The sequence below is a fragment of the Mesoplodon bidens genome (genome assembly GCF_964165515.1).
Source record: "Mesoplodon bidens genome assembly, chromosome: 10".
Taxonomy (NCBI): Eukaryota; Metazoa; Chordata; class Mammalia; order Artiodactyla; family Ziphiidae; genus Mesoplodon; species Mesoplodon bidens.
This window is the reverse complement of record NC_138172.1, coordinates 48,995,610-49,008,238: the sequence shown is the minus strand read 5'-3', so window position 1 is coordinate 49,008,238 and position 12,629 is coordinate 48,995,610. Positions and strand designations below refer to the sequence as shown.

At 36.6% G+C, this 12,629-nt stretch overlaps 1 protein-coding gene across 5 annotated transcripts in view; it reads left to right on the top strand.

Annotated features, from left to right (window-relative positions):
• The window catches only part of GOLGA4 (golgin A4), a 116,453-nt gene that overhangs the window by 23,400 nt on the left and 80,424 nt on the right, over positions 1–12,629 (top strand). For 3 of the 5 annotated variants that reach the window (XM_081245802.1, XM_081245801.1, XM_081245800.1), the window contains exons 3-4: positions 2,903–3,001; positions 7,004–7,069. The exons of 1 other annotated variant lie outside the window; for it this stretch is intronic. In XM_081245802.1, coding sequence (XP_081101928.1) covers positions 2,903–3,001; positions 7,004–7,069 — 165 coding nt within the window. The remainder of the gene's footprint in view (positions 1–2,902; positions 3,002–7,003; positions 7,070–12,629) is intronic. One more of the 5 variants, XM_081245803.1, reaches the window with a different exon arrangement.

The window sequence follows — 12,629 nt, the reverse complement described above, 5'->3', positions numbered from 1 at the left end:
GAAGACGGCCAATAAAAATCGGAATTGGGATATCAATTTATTCCAGGTGAAATTAGAATAATTAAAACGGCAGTCTGGGGCTTCCCTGGTGGCGCAGTGGTTGAGAGTCTGCCTGCCGATGCAGGGGACACGGGTTCGTGCCCCAGTCCGGGAAGATCTCACATGCCGCGGAGCGGCTGGGCCCGTGAGCCATGGCCGCTGAGCCTGCGCGTCCGGAACCCGTGCTCCGCAGCGGGAGAGGCCACAACAGTGAGAGGCCCGCATACTGCAAAGACAAAACAAAACAAAACAAAAAACACAAAGGGCAGTCTGGATAAGACTTTGAAACACGTATTTTCAGTAGGATAAATGAAGTAATAGTTTTCTTAAAAAGAACAGAGAATTGTGGGGAAAAAACAGGCCAAAAAATAGATTAGATAGATATGAAAAAGAACCAATTAGAAATCCTGGAAATAAAAAAAAATGATATAAGAATGTAAATCAGAATAAAACTCAGACTGGTCCCAGTTCAAGGGAAAATTAGGGAGTTTGAAAAGAATACTGAGTAATCCCACCAAAAACACAGAGATAGAGATAGATAATTATCTAAGAGTAAGAGACATGGAGGATAGATTGAAAGCTTTCAACATACATCTGATAGGAGTTTTAGGTAGTGGTCATGAATGTTGAGATACATAAAACTTTAGTCAGTGTTAGTTCAACTGATGGGACCACACAGAAGAGGCGAATTAAATTCTTAGCAGATTTGAATTAGAATTTCAATGAAGTTTGAAAGAGTTGAGACAGACTTATTGAGGACATTTGAGAACTGAATCTTGGGAGACTTTGATAGGCATAAGAAGCAAATGACAAGGACCACAAGTGGGGAGGAAGCCTCCTTAGGCTTTGAAATAGCTGTCAATGGAAACTAATTTCGACATACTTTGCTTTTTTACTTGGGCTATGGCATGGAATGTAAATCGTTTGGTAGCACCTTCTTTTGAAATGTTTGGTCAGCATGTGTTTCTATACTGGTTTCTATACAGCTTTTGTGTTTTTCTCTTAAAATTCCAAATTACTTTAAAAAAATTTTTAATTTATTTATTTTATTTATTTTTATTTTTGGCTGTGTTGGGTCTTCGTTGCTGCGCGCAGGCTTTCTCTAGTTGCAGTGAGCGGGGGCTACTCTTCATTGCGGTGTGCGGGCTCCTCATTGTGGTGGCTTCTCTTGTGGAGCATGGGCTCTAGGCGTGCAGGCTTCAGTAGTTGCAGCACTTGGGCTCAGTAGTTGTGACTTGCAAGCTCTAGGGCTCAGGCTCAGTAGTTGTGGCGCACAGGCTTAGTTGCTCCACGACATGTGGGATCTTCCTGGACCAGGGCTCGAACCCGTGTCCCCTGCATTGACAGGCGGATTCTTAACCACTCAGCCACGAGGGAAGCCCCAAATCTACTCTTAACTGTGAAGTTTTAAATTATTTCCTTATGTGATATGAAGAATGACTTCATTTCAAAAATTAACTTTGGAAGCCTAAGAAGAGTGAATTTGTATAGCGTTTAACTTAAGATAACATCCACTCAAAAGATGACTTTTCTGAGTTTCCGGGAGAGTAAGATTTTCAGCAGGAGTGGAAACTTTATATGATACCCTAGAGCCAAACAGGCATCTAGTGTATTTTAGTATACTACTGACACTAAATTTTAGGGTTTAGTGTAAGATCAATTCTTGAATCCTACCCAAAGAGTACCAGTTACTAACATAACCAAAAAAGACTTTAAAAAAAAAATTGTCTCATCTGTAAGGTGGCCTCTAATGTAGGACCAGATGAAGAGTTAGTGAAGGCTCTAGTCATTATCCATAACTCTAGAGCACTGAGATGAAAAGTGTCAGTTTTTAAACTTTTGCAGACATTTATTTTATGACATAATTCTTCATTATATATTATATAATATACATTAACAGCTAAGTTAATGTTGCAAAACTTTTGTTTTTTAAAGTTTTTATTTTGAAATAATTGGATTCATGGGAGGTTAAAAAATTTCTTCTTAGGGAGGCTCTGTGTACCCTTTATCCAGTTTCTCCCAAAGGTAACATCTTACATAACTATAGTACACTATCAAAACAAGGAAATTGACATTGGTAACCTCTCTGACATCACAGAGCTTATTCAGATTTCACCTGTTTTGTGTGTGTGTGTGTGTGTGTAGTTTTATGCAGTTTTATTACATATGTATGTTTGTGTAACCCCCACCATGAAAAAGTTCATTTTAATTATAATTTCTTATACATCTAATTCATGATAGCTAGTATTTTGGTGTATAGTATACAGGTTCTGAAAGAAAATTGAAGCTCAGAAGAGAATATATATCAAAAGACCTAGTATAATAGAATTTATCCTTAAAACTTATTATAAATTTGTTTCAAAAGTTTCTTCTGTATGTATTGGAGAAAACTGTATTTGTATATAAGTAGAAATAAATGATGATTTAAAGTTTTATGTGTTTATACTCCCCATAAATTTCCATGCTGTCTTTTTGAATATATAAAAATGAGTGGCTCAATATTTGTTATACTAAGGCTTTGTGTTCTTTACCATGTATTGTTCTTACTGGTATAGGCTCTCATACTGAATTGCCAGATGTGCTGTGGTGCCTGTTGCATATATCATTTGTATGCCAATAAGCAAGTTGTTTAAAGTTGAGTTTTGAGATCCAAAACAGCTCACCTCATCTCCCTTCCTGGCCTTTCCCAGCAACTTACTATTTCTGTGGGTGGAGGGATGGGTGGCAGCAGTGGTGGTAGCACAAGGCCATTATAGCGTTGTGTGTGCTGTGCGGTGAGAACACTTTGCAACATGCCCTTATGATTTGTCTTTCATCCTTTGTTTTATTTTTATACCTCTGCTCATTACACTGAATGAGACAGCTCCTAGCCGGGATGATAGCAGAGCCTGCTTTTCTCTCTGAGTATACTATCTTTGCTTTGGATTCCTCCAAGCAGCCTAAAACCCAGACTGATGGTGTGGTGAGTCCTTCCACCGCTTTCTGCATTCCCTTTGTGGGGAAGCAAAGTAATTTGGTAATTCTAGAAGCACATCTCACGTTGCTTGTCACTTACCATCTCTCAAAGCATCTTCAGTGCCCTGTTGCTAACCTCCCTCTAAAAAATCAGAGAGTAAATTGCTGAATTCTGATGGCTGGTGTGTTTTCTGCTAGCTTTTTAACAGCAACAAAATAACACTGTTTCCATTAATGTAGTGAAGAATACTTTCACTTGGTCTAAACTCTAAGTTTTCTCCCTAGGGAATGTTTGCTCGTTAACTAAAAGAGGTAGGCATTGCTAGGAATCTCTGTTGGTAGGAGGCCAAGAATATTTTGAGATGTGACTCACATTTTTAGGAAAGAAAAATGCATTGTATGTAAATCCATAATTAAACAACATTGAGTAGGCAGGTGGAGTCTACTGTAACAAGTAATTGCATCTTATTTTGGGAGAGTACCAGTTTTCTGTGTATTAAACATTTGAAAGGAAATAGTTACCTCTTTATTTTTCAACTGACTGAATTCATACAATTTTGAATCTTGTATATATTGATAATTTCACTTGGGGAAAGTAGACTTTCTTCATAAAGTATCTGAGTTCTTAATTTAGCAAATTAAAACTTAGGGATGTTTGATTGCCTAGTAAGGATGCTCTTGTTGTTAGAATGGACACCGACTGAACTGGGATTGAGGTTTTTTTAAACAGCGAGAATTGGTTTAATTTATTAAGTGGCTAGTAATGAAGTTAGAACACTTCTGTATTTATCCATGCAGCCAGTAAAGACTTGGTCTGCATATGGCCAGTATCAATCTTATATTACATTCTAAACTTGGTTTTAGAAAAGGAAGCAGCTCAGAGTTCTCATAATGCCTTAGCTTGGCTCTCAGGTATAGTGGTCTCTCCTTGGTTCTGGCTACAAGTTACACCTCACTGTTTTCAGTACTGGTTTGAGAGGGAGACAGGAGTCCCAGTTAGAGATAACTTACCAACTTATTTTAAAAACATAAAAGGATATTACACTTCATGTAGTAGTAATAGAGCCTTAAAAAACCACAACAAAAAAGAGCTTCTCTCAGGCCCACTTCCGTTAGAGCATAAAATGATTTGCATTGAGTGCCTATCCTACTGTGAAAAATGCTAATAATTTTAGAATGGAGGCTTTAGAACTATTTAAAATAATTTAAGTAGGCTGAAAGTCTACATTAATCTTATTTAAATTTTGTTTTGTTCAGATAAAAACTTATTTCTCCTCACATAAAACCATAGCATAACCTATAGTAGAATAAAAATTTAGTGAGCGTCTAATTCATTATTTTATTTCACCAACTGCTGACTTTTCCTTAATTCAGTATTTTGAAAAATGCATCTCTTTACCCCAAATTCTAAAAGTTGCTGTATCCTTAGTGCTCGGTAGTTAAAAGTAGTTGTTGAAAGATTGAACAAAACGTAATTGAAGGGAATTCCCTGGTGGTCCAGTGGTTAGGACTCAGCGCTTTCACTGCTGTGGGGACGGGGTTCGGACCCTGGTCGGGGAACTAAGATCATGTGAGCCACGCAATGTGGCTGAAAATTGAAAACAAACAAACAAAAAAACAAAACACACATACACAAAACACCATAATTGAAGACAAATCTGGCAGGGAACCTGTGTGTGCTTTTAAGTTAAATGCACTTTAGAAATGTTTTCCTGTTATCTAAGAATTGCCTCCAGGAGAAAGTGTTGGTGACTGAGTAGTGACATGTGTTGAGCTAGTTCTTTAGGCTTCTTTCTTGGGGGAGGCCTTAAGTCTCCTTACCCTGAAGGAAGTAACTGTATAAAGATGTAACAAGCAATTACTGAGCCTCTACTACAGTCAGGCAAAATGTAGGGTTCCTGCCCTCCAAGCGTTTATAGTTTAGTATGGAGACAAAGATGTCAGAATACACTTAACAATGCAAAGGAATTAAGTCTTCATAGAAGAAAATACAGGCATAGGAAATGTGTTAGCCCCTCAGGCCAGCCATATGCAGCTTCACAAAATAAGGGGCATTTGAAAGTTGAAAGACAAATAAGAATTTGCTGGGCAGAAATGGAGAAGGCATTACAGGTAGTGATAAAATCTCTAATTTTGCTTCTAGAGATTCCTAACATAGATTTACATGGTAACAGAGGCCAATACTTTCCTTAGCTGTCTTGCATTTATTTAGATATATAGTATAACAAGTAAATTGAAATATAGATGCAGAGATGAAAAGTTTTTAAATGTTACGCTGTTTGTTTGGTAGGGTGATATTTCAGACAATTGTAGAATAGCTTTTTTTGTATGGACCACAATCATGTGTCAAGTAATTTACTTAAAATAGAATATGGACTCTCTTGCCACTCTTCTTCCTAACCGAAACATTTTATGGAGCCCTTTCATTTGCTTTCTCCATAATTTAACAGTAACTTACTTTTCGGTATACTGCGTGGCAGAGAGACTTGCTGATTTCTCTGAAGTATGTTTTTTATTTTATAGTGTGTAGTGTAGGATATTTTTAGGGCTGGAAAACATTAATTATGATGCTACACAAATAATATGCCATGTATACGACTTCTAATTCTTTGAAATGACAGAGAGCAGGAAGATAAAAGTTAATTACTATGTTCCCCCAACCGTTCTCCCCTATGTAACTTTAAGGAAGTGTCTCGGACTGATAAAATTTGATAACTTTTTATGTCAGAGGGAGAAGGTATTTAAACTTTTATGAGGAAGAAATTCAAATGTATTGCAAGAGTGAAAATAGTAATGAGTCACCTAAGATTTCTTCCCACTTCCCCAGTATCCATTATCCAGTGTCAACAATTAATAAGTCATGGCCATCTTATTACCATCCCCCCATACCTCCCTAACCACACCACTCCCACCCTCCCCACACGTGCAGATACCCTCTGCCCATTCCTGTGGGATTATTTGAAGCAAATTTCAGATATCTTATCTAAATATTTTGGTATATATTTCTAAAAGATAAAGACTAAAAATATATAACCACAATACATTTATCACACCTAAAATTATTTCTTAGTATCAAATACCTAATGAGAGTTCAAAAATTTGAGAACACTTTTGCAAAGCTGAGTGCCTTCTCCACTTGTATTTAAGAATAAGAAGAGTCGTATATTTGACCCTTTCTTGGTTAGCCCTAGAGTTGTAGGGGAAATGTACTTTCAAGTTACTGAAACATAGTGGCTAGTATATGGTTGAATGCTTTTGTTTAAAACATGGAAGTTATTTTATCATGAGCTGCTTCTATAGCTTTAATTTTAGTTAGACACTTAGCGTATTATGAATGCAATGTAGAATTTTGAATCTCGAAGAATATCATCCATTATGGAACTCACGCCGGCATGATATAGTCAGTAGAATGTTGTGTAACTTGGAGCATTTGTCATACCAACAAAAGAAAACAAAAAGCTTTCATATGTGGAAGAAATTATTTTTAATTATAAGTTTTTCTGAAAATTGTCATAACAGTTTCATTTAGACTGCTGGCTTCAAATGAATGAGGCATTTCCATTTCTTGTTACCAAGATATTTTTCAGAGCTTAGCCCAAATAACTTTAAATATTATTTTACTGTAAGGAACAATTGACGTTACTTTTTCTGGATAGTTTTCTACTTGAATGAGTTTTGCTAATTGAATCCCTGATGTTAACTTCATATTGAGGGAAAAAGCTGGGGAGATAGTAATGGGGAGAGGTATGTGATTAGCTTGAAATAAATTTGGCTGCATACTAATCTTTGCTATTTAGTTACAGATATTATAGCAAAATGAATTTTCTAAAATACTTACCATACTAGTTTTGCCTTGCATGAAAAATTCTAATAAGTGAACAATTACTAATTTTGTTTAACAGATAAATGTATCTAATAGGTTTTGGTACTTGGCCTTTCTTTGTTCTTAACAGTTTTAAAATTTTAGTTTTCTGATCCTTTCTTTACATTGTTTCTTTCTTTTTCTTAGACTGCATCTATCCAAGCCATGAAATCTACTGACAGTGTTAATGGAAGTGAACCCACAACTCCTCAGGTCCGTTATTAATGTTATTTAAAAGAAAGAGCAAGTCATTTTAGGATGTCAGTCAATCAGTATTATTAGCATTTGACTGTACATTAAAACAGTGATGTCTGAACATTGATACAATATCTATGGTAAATCCAGGTTTGTTGATGGTTTCTTGGAAAAAGTTTAAAATGAAAGCAATACATGTATATATATATCAGTCATGTAAGATTCCATTATTACTCATTTAAAAAACTAATGGCACTGAAGAGAAAACTTCGGAAAAAAAGACTGATTTTATAGTAAAAGATTATGGAGTAAGTCATATTGAAAGACATGTTGAGTTACCTATTCTGGAAGGGAGATGTGAAGAAAATGGGATTTCTTTTAAAGTTTGTTCTAATGCAGAATATCTCACTACTAGAGAATTTAGTTTATCTTTGATTTTAAAAAGTTATTTGGAGAGTGGGGCTCATGTAACATTCTGTTGACTCCTTCCAAAAAAGAAAGAAATTCATTTAAAAAAACCTTAATGATAGCAGTGTCTGAGATGAACATTTATTTTCTTTGGCTTTAGTGATTATTATTATCATTAACCTGGCTGTTCTCAACAGTCTCTGTGTAGAGCAATAACATTTCTGATTCTGTGAACCTGGAGCAGGAACATAGGCAATTTCTGAACTAAATCATGTAGGTTAAACATTCTAAAGTATTGTCTAGCTTTCCAGACTCCATGAACAGGTTACCTGTGAGCTGAGAGTCTCATTCTTTTCAGGGAGGCGGGTCAGGTTCTGGGCATAGTCCATGTCCCTGGGCCTTGAGCAGCATCCCCTAAGTCCTCTACAAATAAATCATTTTCTATTAGTGCCTTGAGGTAGGGGTAAAATATTGGGAGGCACCAATTTAAATGGTACTGGACAGATCCAGTGATCTTGAAGGAATATTGATTAGAATTAATTAGATAACCAGCTTTATGATCAAATTCAGGAGAGATTTAAGTTTAATTAAGGTGAAGAATGAACATGGGTGATATTTAGGAAGTTAATTGTGTTTATTGAGTTTACTGTGTGTCAGGCATTGTTAAGCATTTTATGTATATGATCTCATTTAATTCTCATAACAAGGAGACACCTTCACTCAGAGACTGTTTACTTTTATACAAATTTCTGACAAGTTGGTTGTTGGTTATTGTTAGCAAATTAGGAACAGTGGGTATCCCCAAAGTGGGTAGAATGTTTACTGTGGTTGGGCAGCAGGAAATCAGAGTTGACACCAAGGTAGAAGAGATGGTGAAAAGCAAGCCCAAGAGTTTATAAAGTGTAGCTGCCCATGACCCCCTTACTACTGGGTAGAGCATCCTCTGTAAACCAATAGATTTTGGCACACAATGTAATGATTGTGGTGGGGATGTCATTAAAAAGGGTTACTCACTGTCCTTATTTAAGAAGGCAGAAAAGTGCAGTATACCTATCTCAGAAAATTTTCTGTTAAATATCTTAAATTGTTTAATGCAGTACATAAAATTCAGCTAATCAAAATGATTCTTCATTCATTTCCAAAGGAATGCAGGTAGTTGACATTTTACCTCAAACAGATTTATAAAACTCAGATATTTGAAAATAATTAGTGTATGCCACCATGTAATAGAGAAAAATATATTTTGCAAAACAGGTATGTGAGCATTCATCCTTATCTGAGAAGCTGTGAAATAGTTTTATTGGATCATAATTTTAGTGTTTTAGCAGTTTAGGATGAATCTAGGATCTAGTATTACCCTCTTATTGTATAGATGAGCTATCAGGCATGAAACTTTAAATTATTTGCCCAAAGACCAGTGGCTAGTTATTGATAGTGGGATTATCATAGATAGACAAAAACATCAGTCTACCCCACTATAATTTTTTGCTATGTATTGCCTCATTTAAGTTTATATGCTGTTAAAACAAAATGAGAATAAACTAGTGGTTGCCGGAGCTGAGGAGGGTGGGGAGGATGGCGATATAGGTGAAGGGGATTGAGAGGTACAAACTTCCAGCTATAAAATAAATAAGTTACAGGGATGTAATGTACAGCACAGGGAATATAGTCAGTAATATTGTAATAACTTTGGTTTGTAATCTATAAAAATATCGAATTACTATGTTTTATGCCTGAAATGAACATAACATTGTAAGTCAACTATACTTCGGTAAAAACAATAAAAAGTAACAACAGAATTTTGTTAAATTGAATAGAGCAAATCATAGGGATTTAAATGACCATTCTCATATGCTATTATTTTTTTTTTAACTGTAGGAAAAAGTCTGGTTTTGAAAATCATTTATGATTTTTTTTTTAAAGCAAGTCAACCTCTGTCAATTTTTAAAAATGTATTTATTTATTTTAATTTTTGGCTGCTTCGGGTCTTAGTTGTGGCACGCAGACTTCTCTCGTTGGGGTGTGTGGGTTTTTTCTCTCTCTAGTTGTGGCACATGGGCTCCAGAGCTCGTGGGCTCTGTAGTTTGCAGCACATGGACTGTCTCCTTGAGGCACACGAGCTCAGTAGTTGTGGCACGCGAGCTTAGTTGCCCTGCGGCATGTGGGATTTTACTTCCCTGACCAGGGATCGAACCTGCATCTCCTGCATTGGGAGGCGGATTCTTTACCACTGGACCACCAGGGAACTCCCTATGAGTTTTTTAAAAAAGAGAAATTATAGTAGTATAATTAAAATTTGAAATTTCTGTTGCCATTTTTTGAATACTGCTTTTAATTTTATTTTCAACAGTTATGAAAAATTTCATTCATACAGAAAAGTTGAAAGAACTTTATAAAGTGAACATGTGTATACCTACCACCTAGATTCTATCATTGATATTTTACTTTTCTTTTCTTTTCTTTATTCTTTTTCTTTTTTTGGCTGCACTGCACGGCACGTGGAACTTCCCTGACCAGGGATTGAACCCATGCCCCCCGCAGTGGAAGCGCAGAGTCTTAACCACCAGGGACCACCAGGGACGTCCTGTACTTTTTTTTTTTTAATCACAAATCTGTCCATATATTCATTCCTCTATTCATCCCTCAATCCATTTTATTTTTCTGTTGCCTTTCAGAGTAAGTCGCAGGCCACAGTACTAATGTTTTAGTATGTATATCATTATCTAGAGTTCAGTGTTTGTAATTTCTATTTTGAAGTGAATTTTATATAAAACGAAATATACAAACCTCAAATGTACATTGACTGATTTGTACATCGACACATACATTTGACAAATGTGCCAAACCCAGGCACAGGTTATAGAAGATTATCAACACACCAGAAAGTTCCCTTATGGTCCTCCCTCTCAGAGACAACGTGTTGTAATTTTTTTCCACCATACAACACATTAGTTTTGCTTATTTTAGAACTTTATATAAGTGACCTTATAAGTATGTGCTCTTTTGTGGAAGACTTCTTTCACTCAGCACTATGTTTTTGAAATTTCATCCATGTTGTGGTTATCAGTAGTTTGTTCCGTTCTATTGCTGTGTAGGATTCGTTTGAATGAATATTCTGCAGTTATTTACCTATCGATGGACACCTGGGCTGTTTCCAGTTTTCTGCTATTACCAATAAAACTATCATGAATGTTATTATAGAAATCTTATGGATGTATGTTTTCATTTTTTTCTTCTTGAGTGTTACTGATTATGTATTAATGCTTTTTGATGATGTCTAGAATAAGATATGCTATATATATAAAGTGATACATATCGTTTTGATCAAGCATTGAGTATTTAAAGATCTCCCATTAGATCATCATTATCATATTGCCAGTTAAGGTTCACCTGAACAAATGTGTAATAACTACCTACTTTGTGGAAAGCACTGAGGCAAGACTACAGAGATAGAGAATATGAATTCTGTTCTAAAAGAGCATAAAGTCTGGGGTGAGGGTGTGTGTGGCAGATATAATGATAAGAAAATGTATTTAGTGCTTCCTGCATATGAGGCACTATTTTAAATGATTTTACCCATTTAATCCTCATAGCAACCTACTAGAGTAGTGTTGATTTATAGATGAGGAAATTGAAACAAAGAGGTCCTAAATCTAGTAAATGGTAAACCTGGGATTCAAATCATGGAGTTTTGGTCAGAGTCTGAGTCTTAACCACTGTGCTGTATTGTCTCTGTAGTTGTTCTAAGGCATAAACAATTCAGTCAGTTGTTATATCAGCAAGTAAGTAACTAATGGTGAGTCAGAATGCAGTATGTGCTCCAGTAGTGGTCTTGGTAAAGTGCTTAGGCCATTAAGAAGGGTTGTTTCTGATGGGTGAGATCTGAGGTTTCCTGGAAGAGCAGAAACTTGAGCTCACTTTTGAAGGATGTCTGAGTTTCCACGCGCAGGGAAAGTTTGGGTGATAGTACAGAGGCACACAAGGATGCATTTGTTCAGGGAACAGGAAGTTACCTGTTGGAACTCAAGTTTTTGTTTCATGAAGGAGTGGTTTTACAGAGAAATGGGTCTTGGGAAGTGAGAACCTTGAGTATAAGCTAAGGATTTTGAACTTTATATTTCGCGGGAGTTCAGTTTAGGAATTGGAATGAAATGATCTGAATTATGTTTTAAAAAGACAATCCTGGTGACCATATGGCAGGGGCAGATTGGTAGGTAAGAGATTTGAGGCAAGAGAACAGAAGGCTGCTACAGATATCCAGCTGGTAGAGGCTAAAAGTCTGAACAGCAGCACTGTCGGGGAAATAAAAAGGAGGAATGCAAACAAGGTAAAGTTGGGGAGACAGAAAGGAGCTAAAAGTAACTCTGTGTTCATTTATCTTCATTTATACATTTCTCCTTCTCTAACCCCCATCGGCTTTTTAAAAAATAAGTTATAAGTCAGTGAGTGTCTTTGGTACCAGAAACCTGACAATAGTTGGAGCCAATGGGAGTTTAGTTTTTCACATAGCAGAAGGGCTAGAGACAGACAGTCATTAAAGACCCTTCTCCGTTTGGCTTCTTGTCCCCCCCGCCCTTTACCTTCTCATCCTCCCCACTGCCTTTCACCCTCACAGTTACAAGTTTGGCCTCCAGGAATTGCATCTCCATTGTTGACAGGACAAAAGGCATATTCCTTTTTATCAGGAAAATAATATCTCTCTTAGAAGGTTCCATCCCTTTTTTTTTTTTTTGGCCACACCACGCAGCTCTTGGGATCTTAGTTCCCCGACCAGGGATTGAACCCGGGCCCCAGCACTGAAAAGCACGGAGTCCTAACCCCTGGACCGCCAGGGAACTCCCGAAGGTTCCATCCTTTAGATTCCCACTTATAGTGTACATTATTGGCTGAACTTAGGCACAGGGCCCACTCCAGGCTGAAACAGAGTCTGGGAAAAGCTAATTTTAAAAAATCCTTTAATTGAAATGTAATAATATATCACAATGTAATAACGTATACAGAAAAGTATCATGTATTCCTTATACAATTTACTGAATTTTCACAAACCAAACACAACTTTGTAACCAGCACCCAAAATCAAGAAACAGAAATTACCAGCACCCCAGAAGCCCTTGTGCTCCCTTCTGCTCTCACCTCCCCCTACCAGGGGTAACCATTGTCCTGACTTCTA